The sequence below is a fragment of the Eutrigla gurnardus genome (genome assembly GCF_963514095.1).
Source record: "Eutrigla gurnardus genome assembly, chromosome: 10".
In the NCBI taxonomy this organism is placed as follows: Eukaryota; Metazoa; Chordata; class Actinopteri; order Perciformes; family Triglidae; genus Eutrigla; species Eutrigla gurnardus.
Window position 1 is genome coordinate 19,032,282 of NC_139924.1, and position 14,564 is coordinate 19,046,845.

At 41.5% G+C, this 14,564-nt stretch overlaps 3 protein-coding genes across 4 annotated transcripts in view; 1 reads left to right on the top strand and 2 right to left on the bottom strand.

The window, feature by feature from the left end:
• The first annotated feature begins 211 nt into the window (after positions 1-211).
• Positions 212-6,553, top strand: LOC311020247 (CLOCK-interacting pacemaker). Of its 2 annotated transcripts, none has more exons than XM_084020184.1 (4): positions 212-491; positions 2,488-2,670; positions 3,399-3,571; positions 3,955-6,553. In XM_084020184.1, exons 2-4 carry the CDS (start codon positions 2,496-2,498, stop codon positions 4,957-4,959), a joined length of 1,353 nt encoding a protein of 450 aa, XP_083876310.1. In that variant the 5' UTR covers positions 212-491; positions 2,488-2,495; the 3' UTR covers positions 4,960-6,553. The 2 variants fall into 2 exon arrangements, with proteins under 2 accessions (XP_083876310.1, XP_083876311.1); XM_084020185.1 differs by lacking the exon at positions 212-491 and adding an exon at positions 718-864.
• A 98-nt stretch (positions 6,554-6,651) lies between these two features.
• LOC311020246 (sodium- and chloride-dependent GABA transporter 2-like) lies at positions 6,652-14,490 on the bottom strand. The gene is made up of 14 exons (XM_084020183.1): positions 14,286-14,490; positions 14,077-14,211; positions 12,666-12,806; positions 12,282-12,369; positions 12,036-12,168; positions 11,828-11,962; positions 11,652-11,755; positions 11,391-11,515; positions 10,347-10,459; positions 10,123-10,260; positions 8,081-8,183; positions 7,726-7,826; positions 7,455-7,625; positions 6,652-7,099 (listed from the first exon to the last, which is right to left on the bottom strand). Exons 1-14 carry the CDS (start codon positions 14,440-14,442, stop codon positions 7,010-7,012), a joined length of 1,734 nt encoding a protein of 577 aa, XP_083876309.1. The 5' UTR covers positions 14,443-14,490; the 3' UTR covers positions 6,652-7,009.
• A 32-nt stretch (positions 14,491-14,522) lies between these two features.
• The window catches only part of vwa7 (von Willebrand factor A domain containing 7), a gene marked incomplete at its 3' end in the record, with an annotated part of 3,529 nt that continues 3,487 nt past the window's right edge, over positions 14,523-14,564 (bottom strand). Inside the window, exon 8 of the mRNA XM_084020489.1 lies at positions 14,523-14,528. Coding sequence (XP_083876615.1) covers positions 14,523-14,528 — 6 coding nt within the window. The remainder of the gene's footprint in view (positions 14,529-14,564) is intronic.

A 14,564-nucleotide genomic window follows, 5' to 3' on the forward strand; every position in this document is an offset into this window, starting at 1 on the left:
AATCTATCTTTCTTGGTGCAACACGTATATGTTTAGTAAATGTTTACTTCACATATGAAGTCTTGTAATGATCCTCTTTGTTCGTTGCACGCTTGTCACACTGCTAACGTGCACTCATTTCTGATTGGCTGTCGTGGATTTGTCACGGACCAATGGGCGTTTACCTCGAGGAGAGGGATCATTTTATTGTGTCTGGTAGGAGGTCCAACCAGCAGGCGTCTGTGTGGGTTCAATTGAGGTAACGACGACAATCACCCCACGTTGTTTTCGGCGGGACACTTTTTTTGTTTGTTTTTTTTGGTCTGCTTCTTGCCGGCATACCTGGTCGAATGACGCAACGTTTCGATATTGTCTTGTGGCTCTTTTTATATTTTTAAAAACATTGTCATGGTCACGTTAAACGTCGGCGTCAAGCTAGCTAGAATGTAGCCGACGGATAGCCGATTTCAAAACAAAAGCGGGGAAGTTGCCACTCTTGGATAAACGTGCACGTAAGTACTCACTGGGAATTTGTAAAATCACCACGCTCGGATTTTCCCCCAATACTATCAAAAATATGCTAACAAAATCTCCCTTTTTGTGAGTAAGTGAGCGTTTTATGTTGAAACCAACCGCGAGTTATGCGACGTTCCTAATGCTTAACGGACATTGCCAAATCCCCCCCCCCCCCCCCCCTCCTCCTCTTTCACTCTGGGTCTTATCTCCCTGCATACGTTATTTGACAAAAGGGGAAATAATGTTACTGTAACTGACGGGAAACCATGTAAACGTTAGGGTTAGCGTAACATGGTGCCAGGTTAGTCTGGGTGGTTGGGGGGAGGGGGAGTGACCGCTGTGGGAAATAATTCTCTTTAACATTTGAAGGTAAGTTTTCGTCTGCAGATAGGAGAGAGGGTAAATGCACTGCCTTTTGAAAAACTACGCGATATTGCCAAATCTCTTTACTTCCGGTTCGTGCTCACAATATAACTTTTTCGTCCTGCACATGGCTCTCGGCCTCTTAACGACGCGTGGTTTTTTAAATTTTCACCGATAATGTTGGTTATTGTCTGTGTTTTCTTCTGTATAGTCTCTGTGAGAGGAAGTGTATCTCGTAGTTGGGTGTTACATAATGAGGGGGAGGGGGAGGGCGGCTGTTGCTGCTGCTGCCGGTTCAGCTGAGGGCAAGATGTGCTGCCTTCAGGGAACCACCGCCTCTGAGCATAGGAGAAGCGCGGATGGATCGTCCTCAAATGACCCAGTCATTCCCCCCCCATACTTCCATGATAGCGGAAATGTTCCATGTAACGGACACATGGTGTTTATAAAAGGTGGAGAGCACTGACGTTGTTACAGCTGGTCATAAAAGTCGGTATCTATTACAATACGCCGCGGTGTTGATTTTGTGGCATACATAACATTTGAATATCAGTATCATACCTGCTACTCTTGGAGAGAAATAAGAGCACAGATCCGCATTTTGTTCTATTCAGAGTCGACTAAAGAGGTGATAATTTCCCCCAGCTGATTCAGCCACTACCTGTTTTGCATCTTGAGTTACACTTTCATCCAATACAGTTATGATGTCCAACTCAGACACAGTTTACGCACGGAAACATTTATCTACCAAGACAAATCCAAATCCACCGACTGCTTGTCAAATTGTAAAGTTTCTGTTACTGGAAGTATTATCTGAGGAGTGTGGGACCGACCCTCTTTGGGTAAACAGTGTAACAGACTCTTCTCTGTGGACTGAAAGCACATGCAGGATCAGGCTGTTAAACTACAAGTATAAGCTCAAATCTAGACTTTGAAACTTAGCATGTGAAGCTGAATATTTTGCAGGGATTCTCTTCACTGTATTTGTGGGAACAAAAAGGATACTCCTCACCTCTGTGGTTATTATCATATAAGGCATTTAAATGACATTTATTAAAAATGTGAATTAATTCCTTCAATCAGAAAGGAGTTTATTGCCAAATATGTTTTTACATACAAGGGATTTGCCTTGGTGTTAATGTAGTTAAAAAGGATAAAAAATAAAGCGTACTGCAGTCAAGAACATTAATAGAAACATTCCTATAACATGAAAAATAGACTATACATACATGCAGCCATATATACACTCAATTATAATAATAATTTGTAGAATTTGACAGTGCAACCTTTCACAGTATGCTAAGGCAGATGACTGTGTGGGTGATGGTGGGGGAAGGGTAGTTAGAGTGCGTGTCAGTGGGGGTCCCGGGCTCGAGTTGATGAGGCCAGTTGCAGATGAGTTATTTTGTGGCGTGAGTTTTTGGTCTTGACAACCTCAACCTTATAATTGTTCTCTTTAGTGGCTGGATCCTCTCCCAGAATGCAATGGGGGTGATATGATGCAGGGTGCACCCTGGGCAGGTCACCAATACACAGAGCTCTGTCTCATGAGAGCAACATATGTTTTTTTTTTTTTTTTTTTTATGCTGTCAGTTGCTGCCGTTCAAATATCCTGTATTCTCTCTTTAGGGTTCAGCATGCCGAAGGAACAGCCATACCCGAGTGAGCCCAGTCTGTGTGCTACATCCAGCAAGAATGCTAAAAATAAGAGCAACTGCATGACTCTGTTGGCAATGCGTGCTACAAGAGACGCAGATGACACCAGTGGAAGGGGCTCCCGCTGCAGTTCAGAAAAAGACTCTGGCTACTCTGGTGAGTAAATGTGGCAAACCAGAGAAACGCGATCTGCCAAGTTTCATTCTCTACAGCTATTTCCCATACACTCCCATATATCTTCAGATCTGGTATAAAAGTATATATCTAAGTATAAAAGCTGAATAGGACAAACAGTGCAGTACATAATTGGTACAGGACATTTTCTTGGATTTGAAATGAAAGCATGACAAGGAGGTTATTGTGCCGACTTTGAGGTTTAATTTGATTAGGGTCGGATGAAATGTATAGGGATTGAAGCAATGCTTAGTTCCTCAATTTTTAGGGGAAATAAATTACATGAAGAAATGTACATACACTGCCAATGACTGTCTGAAGTCTGACACATAAATGGATAATGCAGCAAGTTGCATACTGTACCTACCCAGCTGGACTGAACTCTGCGTGATTTGATTCTGCCGGTCATAAAACTGGATCATGAAACCTCGGTTGCTTTGACTGTATGTTAACGATCAATACCCTGCTCCATTGTCCTATAATCGGCGTAAGGAGGGGTCATATGAATAAATGAAAACATGTCCATCTCCATTCTCTTCCTGAACATAAAGTAAATGTTTGCATATTTTGGACATGGTGGGTAATATATAGCATGATGGTATGAAAAGAAATGCAAAAATTTATATCACTACCAACCTCCATCACAAAAGTCGTCTCTTTGAGCATGGCTTTGCTCTGTGTCAGTCAGCATGTGTCTCTTGTGCTGACAGATGTGGAGGACCAGCAGAGCAACAAAAGCCAGTCCAGGAGCGGCGAGCGTGCAGAGACTTCACAGCCGTGTCAAACCAAAGAGCCTGTGCAAGAGAACCCTGGGAAACCTACTCTGGTGCCAGCAGGCTGCGAGCTCCCGCCCATTTTCATCATCAATAACATGCTTCAGCAGGTAAGGCAGGTGTAAGCTCAGACAGTGAGTTTAGGAAACACTACCCCTCTGCTGATAATGAATCTTTTTAACTGCAAGTGGAAAAGTTTCAAGTGTCTTGACATGTTTTGCATCCATATGTGGCAATCCATTTTTTTTTTCTGGACATGGGGAGGGGGGGGGGGGGGGGGTATTTATCTACCAAACACCGGGATGAACAACAGTATCTTAAGTAACTTTTAATATCAAATACCAACAGTTGAAGAGTTGCAATACTTAAAAATTGAAATGCATATTGACCCCAAGCATCATTATAGTATAGACTCGGGAGATAAACGTATCATCCAAGCCATATAATCGAATCTGTCTTGTATTTGCTTCCTCCTTCCTCCCTGTCCCACCAGCCGGACATGATCCAGAAAAGAAGTCAGCCGCCCCAGATTAATGGAAGCAGGGAAACAAGCAGTTCTGGTGCTGCCCATATGATCCTTTTTCAGCCACCTAGCATGCTGCCGGCCACCCTCCAGCTCAACAAGCCCTTGGCCTGGAAGTCCAACGTCACAGGGAAGAAAATAAATGGCACTTACCTGCCCATTCTCAACTCCTACCCCCGCATTGCGCCCCATCCCAGCAAGAAGCCGCCTGATAATTCTTCAATGAATGATGAATCGCAGAATGTGAGCAAGAGGGTGTGCACAGAACACATGAGTGATGACACACGCGTGACCAGGTGTCAACCTGTGCAGCACCTTTATAAGCAACCCAAATCAGCAGTCCCTGGGCCGCCACGCTCCTCTTCAACCACAGATAGTCCGTCGTCCTCTGTTCCGACTGCTGTTTCCTCCACCCAAGGTTCCCCACCTGGATCCAGTCTGTACACCACCTCCTCCAACCTCACAACCAAAGGACATCACAGAAATGGCACCACCAGAACTCGTCAGTGTTTCCTCAACACGGTAGAAATCCTCAAACAATCAGGTCTGTTGGAGATTGCACTGCGCGCCAAGGAGCTGCTACGGCAGAGCAACGCAACCGAGCGGAACATTGCCCAGCTCCGCCAGCACACAGAGCTCCTGTGCCAGGCTGCCAGCAACCCCAGCGGCAGCCTAAGCAATATCTCAGACTGGGAACATCTACACCGGTCCATGGCTGAGTCTGGCAGCTACCCCAACCTTAAGACCCTGCAAAATTTACAAATCCTGTGTCAACCAGATTCTGCCAGTCAACCAGCGAGTATTTCCACAGGCGGCGCCACAAGGCCACTAATTACTGAAAATTCAGAGGTGCCGTCGTCTCGCTATCTCACTACTATAGTCGACCTGAACTCAGAACAAGGCAAGGAGCTCAAGGCCGGAGATAAATCATCAGAGAAAGTCACCTTTATGCCTCCTGACAGCTCTACTGGTTAGCAAAATCTGTAGCGCCTTTTACGAGAGAGCAGGTACTCAGGTCTTTTTTTTGGATATGTGTGCCGCTAGTGGTTAATCCCTGGGTATTTAAACATAGTTTTATTGGGATTACACAAAGTATTGCTGCATGTCAATGGGAATCCAACAATGACTCGGGGTTAGTATGTTGCAGTACACATTTTGTTGTCAGTTGCCTAACGTGTTTCATCACAACGAAGTGTTTGACATTTGAAAGCTAATTTAAATCACTTAAGTGCAATTCAGTCCCCAAGCACCGTCTTATATTACCACCGCAGACTTTCTAGAACCGCAAAGATGAGAAGAGGGTCTCTGCTTGTGAGCCACTTAAAGGATTATGTGAAAATAAAAAGTGTTTCCTTGAGAGGAAATTGGCTTACACACAGGCGGCATGACAGTATATATTTTCACGTCAGTGGTTTGTTTGCTGTCATGCCAGATCGACTTAAATCAGGAGGAATAAATCCATCTCCTGTTAAACAAATGTGAAAATAATTTCTTATAACCTGTTTTACCAGAGAGTGAGAGAGAGGTCCAAACAAGGTGATGAACTAGATTTGTGCCTTCAAAATGACACCGCTGGAGCTAAAAACTCCATGAAAAAAGATGGCACTTGAAGGAAACTCGTAGCAGCTGAGGCACGTTCACTCCTTGCTGCAGAGAAATTCTCTGTTATATCACAAACTGCCCTACACTGGACTGCTGCAAGGACTTCTATCCAAACACTCGCCTTAAAACAATTTTTTTTTACTTGATAATGTTTGCATTACCAGGGAACACCATTGTTACAGATTATTGTATTATATTAATTTTGCAAATGCAACACACGTGTAATAAATGGACAAATTCAACCACGGACTATATGAACAGCATCTCTGAGATAGTCATTAATACGGTTTCCTCTCATGTAGCACCTTTTGTAATCCTTTTTCACTCTGATGATAATTGTTGTGCCGTCATCTGTTTAGTCAAAGATGGAGCCCAGTTTGTGAGTTTGACAGTGTAAGAATACAATTGTATGTTGCCTACGCAGTTATAATCATGTGATATGTGTATTATTTGTCATCTATTTCTTTGTGCTTGTGCATAACAGACTTCACTGGCTACGGAAGAGGATTAGGGCCATATGTGAATTTTGTTTTTGAGTTCTGAGATTAAAGTCAGAATTCTGAGATTAAAGTCAGAATTCTGAAAATACATTCAGAATTCTGAGATTAAAGTCCGAATTCTGAAATTCTGACATTATTCTCAGAATTCTGAGATTAAAGTCAGAATTCTGAGATTCTGAGATTAAAGTCAAAATTCTGAGATTAAAGTCAGAATTCTGAGAATAAAGTCAGAATTCTGAGATTCTGACTTTATTCTCCGAATTCTGACTTTAATCTCAGAATCTGAGAATAAAGTCAGAATTTTGACTTTAATCTCAGAATTCTGAGAATAAAGTCATAACTAAAAAAAAATTCACGTGGCCCTAATCCTCTTCCGTAACTGCCAGCAATGCACGAGTTTCTGGAGTGTTTTTTACAGCGTATTTTTCAGAATGTCAAAGTATTTAAATAAAGCAATATGCAAAGAATAGACTGTCAGTGTGTTATTTTTTTTAAATTGATATTTTTATCCTTTTGGAAGAAAAATACTTAAAATTAAAAGTAATTTTGTTATGACAAGGACTTAAAATTATGTTTTTATTATAATGATAGATTAGTTAAATGTTATTCATGAACATTTGGATTAAAACGTGAATCTGTTTACAATGTGAAAAATATAATTCGCCTAGAAAAAGTTTTTTTCTGTAGGTCAGACATTCAGCATGGAACAGTGAAAACGGGAAGTTGATTTGTTGTCTATTCCAGCAACACTTGCAGTGAAAGCCAGCATGATGTCGCAAAAATCAATAAGATACGTCTTGCTTGTCTTTGACCTTTGGGTTGTAGACTGAAGAGAAGATGATAAAGTAAAATCACGATCAGCCTGCTTGGTGCCTGAGTTGAGTAGATGAACACACAAATGCAGTTAACAAAGAAGTTTCAAATCAACTGTCAGGTCTTCCCCCTTGATGTGCTGCAGCTTCTCTCTTTTGGTTCAGTGAGCGCTCATCCGGTTGGCACAGATGATGGAAACGCTGAGAAACAGAGAGACAGTATTCACAAATAATTTGAGGCAAATGTATAAAACAAGGCCTCTATTGCATTGTTTTCATGTGGTTGCACAGTTTGCCCTGTGTGCTAATTTTGTACTCTGGAACTTATACCTTGATTAATAAACCTAAACATGTCACACTTTTAAAGACCAAAATTAGAATGATACTTTGCTGGGCTCCTTGATGCATTTAAAATGATATGGGTATAGTGATCAAATCTGCAGACATTCTGCTCCTTTGCTTGTTATTGGCACACACTTAATGTATGTATCATATGACGTATCCACCATGCAATCTCTTCAATCAATTATCCAAATCAATTGCACAGTTGCCCCACCTGACTCAGAGTCCCAGTCCCAGTCCCAAGTTTATACAGCAGCCATCCTGGCACAAGCAAGGTGGAGGAAAGGGACAGTGTCCAGCCCAAAACGTGTGTCCAGGTTGGGTACACGTACCAGCGATTAAAGGTCAGAGGCTGGTATTTCACTAAAGAACATATAAAACAGCCCTGAAAAAAAGTATATAAATAGAGACTCCGTGTAAGAATTTCATTGAGCATAAAGGCTGTGGGGTTATTCATACTGTGTAGGGTATTGAAAGTGACTCACCAGTGAGACCAGCGGTGTGAGGTACTGCCAGCAGATTTTAAAGAATGGGTTGGCGTTCACACCTGTCATGTCCTTAATGATGCCATACAACCGCTCTGCCCCTTTGTAGGAGATGAGGTTGGATGGTTAATATATAGTGGCCAAATCAGATTAGTTTACAAGCAGCTTGTCAAGTCTAAGAAGTGTACAATCCGGTGTTTTTTTTTTTTTGAATTCAATGTCCTAAAAGTCAAGATATTTCTGGCACTTTGATTTTGATCCATCTTTTTACATCTGTCCATTGTGAATCACAACTTTATTTAGGTCCAATATGAAATTGCTGAAGACAATGTCCCTTCAAAAACAGCATACATACCAAATATCCATCCCAATGCCAGGCATTCAAACACACAGAGAAAGAGGATGCAGGCTCCATTACAAGCGTAGTGGTCAAACATCTGGAACACATACATTCCTCCCTGGAGACAACAGCAAAAGACATTTATTTTGAATGGCTTTATTTATTTTTTATCACTTTTATGTCAGATGCATGGAAGCCTGACATTTCAACATACATGTCCTAATTCAAATGTCTCGAGATGAAAGCATTTTTTTGTGATCAGAAAACAAATTAAAACTGCAAGCAGTGATGCACAGGCCCTCGCACACACGCAAGTCGGGAGTGCTACCCGGCCACCGTCCTGTCGCTGGACGTCCCTAGATTTGCATCTGTTAATAACCAATGCAGACATTAAAAGTCACCATGCTTGACTGGTGTACAAAGTTCCATGACATTGGGACTTTAGCAACCCACTGGAAATATCACCTCCTCTTATATAACGAAAAAGCATCGCCGCGGTAGGTAGGTAGATCAACCGTAGAGCGTTGGATGCTGGACCCCTGCACTGTTGCAAAGGGACAAGTGCCCAATCTAGGAAATGACGGCTCAGCAGCAGAAACATTTGTCTTGCTGGCGTCTGGTCTCTTCAAATCTGACCATGAAACTGAAATAGGCAGCCCCAGATTGTTGGTGTGATTGTTTTAGCTGCTTGTTTTTGTTCTTCAACGAACAACCTCCTGGTCTCTTTCTTGACCTCACAGAGTTCCAGCTTGCTCTGTTGCCCTGCCTTTTCCTTCTGTTTTTTCTGTTGTATCATCATCTGTCTGTAAGCAGAAATAGATTTGAGCTCAGCAGCCCTCTTTTCCTCTTTGTCCCTCAGCTGCTTTGTCACTTTAGCATCGTTCTTGGCGACCTAGTTGCGAAGTTTCTCCTCTAGAGTCTGGTCTTTCATGACATGGCTTCAGTTCGCATCTGGCGATTTCTCAGCACCCCGTCGCTTGGCGTCCCGTGTCTGAATATTCATCTGTTGACACCATATCAGACATTTAAAGTCATCATGCTTGACTGGTGTACAAAGTTTCATGACAGCAACCCACTGGAAATATCACTTCCCCTTAAATGGCGAAAAAGCATCGCCACAGTAACGGCGTTCAAGTCATTCAAGTCGTTCCTCTCAATCTTCAATAGTAAGCATTAGCAATGTAGAGTAAGAGTAAAACATTACCTGTCGCCAGTAGTTGGCGCTTTGACCATGAGTCTATATTGCGGTGCAGACGTGTTCAGGGTGAGACTATTATCAAACGTGAAGTTTTGAGCAGATTGGACATTGTATCCTGAACTTCCTCTCCATTGGAGAAAATGCCATGCATCGGCCACGCCCTTTAACTTTTGCAAGAACGTTTGATAACTTTTCATCATTGAAGACTTAAGGTACCTGCTGACCAACTTTGAGGTGAATCTTATAAAGCTGCTAGGACGAGTTCGCCCAGTATAAAACATGACATTTCCTGTTTGAGATTTCTGCCTAAAAGCCTATTAAGGCAGTTTTTTTCTCGCCACTGCCCTGGCCCTGGCTTGCCCCTGGGTGATGTTGGGACTTTGAAATTGTATTGATTTTGGAAATCTTGACCGTATTCTAGTCATGCTCAATGTCCTGAGATGACTTCTGTTGTGATATGACACTAAATCAAATTGAATTTAATTGAATTGTGAAGTTTGGACCAGATTGAACAATGGACACTGACGTCAAGAGGCGCCCACTTATGTAAGAGCTTTTGATAATTTTTCATCATTGAGGTCTTTAGAACTGGCTCAGTGAGTTTGGCCAATACCAACAAATATGCTCCGATAGAAAATTGTGAATGGGAATTTTGTAGAGCACACTCACTTGCACATATGTGCAAAATTTCATGTCAATTGGAGTTTCAGTATGACGGGCGTGGCCTAATTTGCATAATAATAAACATAGCCATTACAATAGGGCCTTGCCGGTTCCGACGTTGTCGGTGCTCGGGCCCTAAATATCACATATATCCAGCAGCAATACAGTTAATACATGTACAACACTAAATACGGACCTCGGTGATCATGACGAGCTGCGAGAAGAAGCATGTGAGGGAGAAGAGGAGAAGCAAACCTTCTCGCCGGCCAGCCCTACGCATTACCCTGGGAAACATATCAATGATGGTTGTCATCACGACCTCCATGGCAACAAACTGCAGAGAAAGGATGAAGTACAATAAGTGCATTTCCAAACATGAATTTGATCTTCTACCAAGAGTTCATGGAGAGTACATCTTACTTGTGTGTCCAGACCCAAGAGAAGGAGCATGACAAAGAAACAGATGGACCACAGTTGGGGCAGAGGCATCATGGCTACAGCCTGAGGATACGCAATGAACGCCAAGCCTGGACCTGGAACACAACGATGCTAAACTCCTCACCATATATATATATATATATATATATACACGTAGATTTTTTTTCAAGGTTGATGGTGAGGAAGAGTACCCAATGTGGAACAAGAAAGGGGAGGAATACATTCAATTTAAAGAAAGGATACCAATTTAAACAAGTTGCAAGAGCAAAATTAAACACTAAATGGACATCAATGTAATATTTGAAATGCCTGATTAAAATGTATAATATTGTTAGAGCATTGGCATGGTAATTGTATGTTGCCTTAGATGACATTGATCAATATGACGACTAAGGAGTCTGCCAATGGTTGAGGGATGCAGCTTGTGTTGGCATGAATTCAGTCCAATTGTGTTTCTACTGTACATTTTTGGGTCAAGAATGAAAGAAAGTATGCGAGTGGACAACATGATCGCAGTTCAGGCCTGACCATGAGGACATGAGTGAAAAGAAATTGGCTTGAGGCTGGGTGACTGTTAATGTCTATGATTGTCCTCAAGGCGGCAGTAGAGGTTTTACCCATTTTGGATGAGTGGTGAAAGCAGCAATACAGCAATGCAAAAATACAAAATTATAGTGTAGTATTCACGTTGCAATAAATATAAATTATCTTTGACATTATTTGATTTTTGAATTAGAGTCATCAGCATTTAAGCAGCAATTAGCAACCGTTGTAGCTACTGGAGGTGGAGCTATTATAGTCTGAACTACTTTATAGACAGTTAAGCCCCGTGTTTCCCAATCTAGGGTTCAGGTGGCTCCAAGGAGTCACAAGATCAATCTGATGGGTCATGAGATGATTAATGAGGCAGGCAGGCAGAAAGAAAAAAAACAACATTCACAAACCTTGTATTCATTTTTGGAGATTTCTTTTCTTTGATTTTTTTTTTTTGTGTGTGTGTGAAATACCTCTTATGACCTGCATTACCTGACTCGGCCACTTCTGCAATGGGAACACCCTGCTCGTGAGCCATGAATCCCAGCACAGAGAAGACCGCAAACCCAGCTACCAGACTGGTACCACTGTTCAGCAAACACAGCCACAGGCAGTCTCTGCAAGACACCAAAAACGTGTACTCCATGAATTCATAGAATGTAGCTGATACTCTTTTAAAATGTCATATATTATTGCGTAGCACTTGTACTCTTGTACAGAGTATCAAGCTCAATAACATTGACAAATACTTACTTATAGCAGTTGTTGTTGTAGGTGTTGTAGCTGCCGAGCACAGTTAAGCTGCCCACACCCACGCTGTATGAGAAGAAGATCTGAGCCCCGGCCTCCATCCAAACCTGTTTCAACAAAGAGTGAGTAAATTTGTCCATGAACTCTGCGCTGCTACAGCATGATCCTGAAGCTCCTACCTGAGGGTCTGTGAGTCGCGAGGGTTCAGGCAGAAGATAAAACAGCACCCCTTGTCGAGCTCCAGGAAGAGAGAGTCCACGGATCAAAAGAATGATCAACATCGCATAAGGAAAGGTTGCAGTGAAATACACCACCTGGGGGGAGCATTTAAGGTCATAAGAAATAGAGCCTACTGTATACACAGTATTTTAGGACTTACATAAATACCTTTCCTGTAGACTTGACCCCTTTCCAGATGCAAAAGTAGCAGATGATCCACATTGCAATTAGGCACAACAGCACCTCCCACCTGATGCTGCCTATCTCCTCAATCCCCCCCGAGATAGCCAGCACTCGTCTTCTAGAAGGGAAAAAAGATGGACAAAAAAGTTTAATTGAGGCTTATGAATAATCGTTTTGGCTCACTTAAAAGAACCAAGAGGCATACTTTTGTTCATGTATCATTATACATACTCCCAGAATTCTGTGGCAGCAGAGGATGTGTTTGTCTGGTTGGTCCGTTCAAAGTTTTTACTTTGTGTTGAAAAGTCGATGCAGTCATCTGAAAGGATGGGGGGGGGGGATCATACCATTAATCTCAAAGCAGATTGCTTCTGGGGTCCTGGGAGGGGGGAGTTCCAATGTCTTACAAAATAACCCTGATGGACTGTATTTAATTCTGTGTCTCACAGATCCCCCAGCTTTATGGAAGTATCAAAAACAATATCACCAAAGGGGTCTGGTAATTGGCATGAATGTCACTGGAGTGTTGATATCTCCCATCAAAACCTCAGTACATCATGTAAATTATAGTTGTTAAACAAGTCAACCTTAATGCATGCATGCATGTGACAGTACCTGTGTTCCAGTAGTTGTTGCAGCTGGCCCAAGGGAGCTGGGAGCTGAAGGAGAACACCAAGTAGAGCAAAGCCCAGGACAAAATAATGATATAGGTCATACAGCTGTAGAGGAGGATCACCTGTCCGCCATAGCCAATACCTAAGGGGCCACATTTGATATTTATATTATAGACCATCATTGTGAAAACTTGACCTCCAGACTAATTTTCCATATAGAATAATATATATTTAAAAAACAAATAAAAAAAAAACATTTTATTTTCCTCTCAATTTTCTCTGTCTTCTCCAGAATTAAATGAGAAATGTTAAGTTACCAAAGTTTGTAGGTAATATTTTCATAAACATCAAGCCTTGAAACAGAGGTCTCGTAAGCTCACTTCAAAAAATATTCTTGACCCTCAAACACAAAACCAAAATATATCAAATCAAAAGTTTATTTATTAAAAATAAATAAACATTATAGGTAACAGAGGATGTTGGAGTTCCCCAGGAACTCAAATTCACATTTGATTGTGTTGATGAAGTTTGATAGCAAGATAATCGTACCACAATGTCCAAACACTTAAACAAGCTCATAAATACAGCACCATTGATATTTTGAAGTGTGGTCATTTTCATGACATGGTAAATGACTCGACTGTAATTATCACTGTAATTATTTATGAACTTGCTTCTTAAGATCCGCAACTTTTATGGAGGAAACTGTTCTTGGACCTTGCATTTTTTTAGATTGCATATTTTGCTTCATATGTGGCTGGAGAGAAATAAGCAAAACCATTCATGAAACAGCTTTCATGAACTCACTGACCAAATTAATCACTTATTTTTTTTTCCAGAAGTGACAAAGTAACAACAGGATGATGTGTTGGCCTCTTCTATGTTTCTCTCATTTAATGTGTACTCATTAATCACTCTGGCCAATCTCTGGGTGATGCTAGTTTGTTAAATCTTGAATCATTTCTAGATTTGCAACTAGTAAAGCTTATTAAATTCTAATCTTATGTGGTTTGAACTTTTTCCATTAGTTTTGAGCAAGTTCAACTTCCAAATTATGTTTGCTAATGAATTCATTTTTCTGAAACTTGTAAGCTGTAGACTTTGAAATGTTTGCATTTTTCATTGTTAATGTGATATTTCTCAGGTAAAGATGCATTTTATTGGCTCTGCCAATAAAGTCTTCACAACTATGCATTTTTTTATTTTTTACAAATGTATAACACATTATCTTAATATAAAATTCCCTTTTAACAATATGTCATTCAGTATACAATGTATGTTACTGTCTCACACATTCAACATAAAACGACCCTAACATGATGAAGAAACTTTTTTTTTTTAGGTCAAGAGCCACAAAGGAAACACCAGCTACTCCTTGAGATGATCAATCATTTAGAGAGGGAACAGCATACCTTCTGCCAGTGGGCATAGCTTCCTCCAGCAGGTGACGCCGCCCTCCTGGGTGTATTGGCCTATCGTCGTCTCCAGCAGGAACAGGGGTACGCCACACGTCACAACAAAGACCAGATATGGCACCAGGAATGCACCTGGATTTACAAAGCATACAACAGTGCAAACCTGTACTATATTTTGGCCAACAGTGAGCATCATATTTGCTTACCCCCTCCATTTTTGTAGCAGAGATAAGGGAACCTCCACACATTACCCAGGCCCACAACATTTCCCGCCACAGCCAGGAGAAACTCCGTCTTGCTGCCCCAGTGTCCTCTCTCCACCTCCGCTTGCTCGTGTTTTGTTGCCCATTTATTATTCAACATACCTAAAAGCTCCGTCAGAACAATCGTCCTCTTCACCTACATGCTTGGTGTCCAGGTCTTCTCTGCCTTTATATTCACTTTTACGTCTGTCATGTAATGAGCAATTGCCTGGACAGTTAATC

Excerpts from the sequence above, each read along its gene's own strand:
- LOC311020246 (XM_084020183.1), bottom strand. The coding sequence starts at position 14,442 with ATGTTGAATAATAAATGGGCAACAAAACACGAGCAAGCGGAGGTGGAG. Across the intron at positions 12,807-14,076 it reads GCTATGCCCACTGGCAGAAG|GTATTGGCTATGGCGGACAG; the intron begins GTATGCTGTTCC and ends GTGGCCCCTTAG. Across the intron at positions 7,626-7,725 it reads TCACACCGCTGGTCTCACTG|GGCTGTTTTATATGTTCTTT; the intron begins GTGAGTCACTTT and ends ACTTTTTTTCAG.
- LOC311020247 (XM_084020184.1), top strand. The coding sequence starts at position 2,496 with ATGCCGAAGGAACAGCCATACCCGAGTGAGCCCAGTCTGTGTGCTACA. Across the intron at positions 2,671-3,398 it reads AAAAGACTCTGGCTACTCTG|ATGTGGAGGACCAGCAGAGC; the intron begins GTGAGTAAATGT and ends TTGTGCTGACAG. Across the intron at positions 3,572-3,954 it reads TCAATAACATGCTTCAGCAG|CCGGACATGATCCAGAAAAG; the intron begins GTAAGGCAGGTG and ends CTGTCCCACCAG.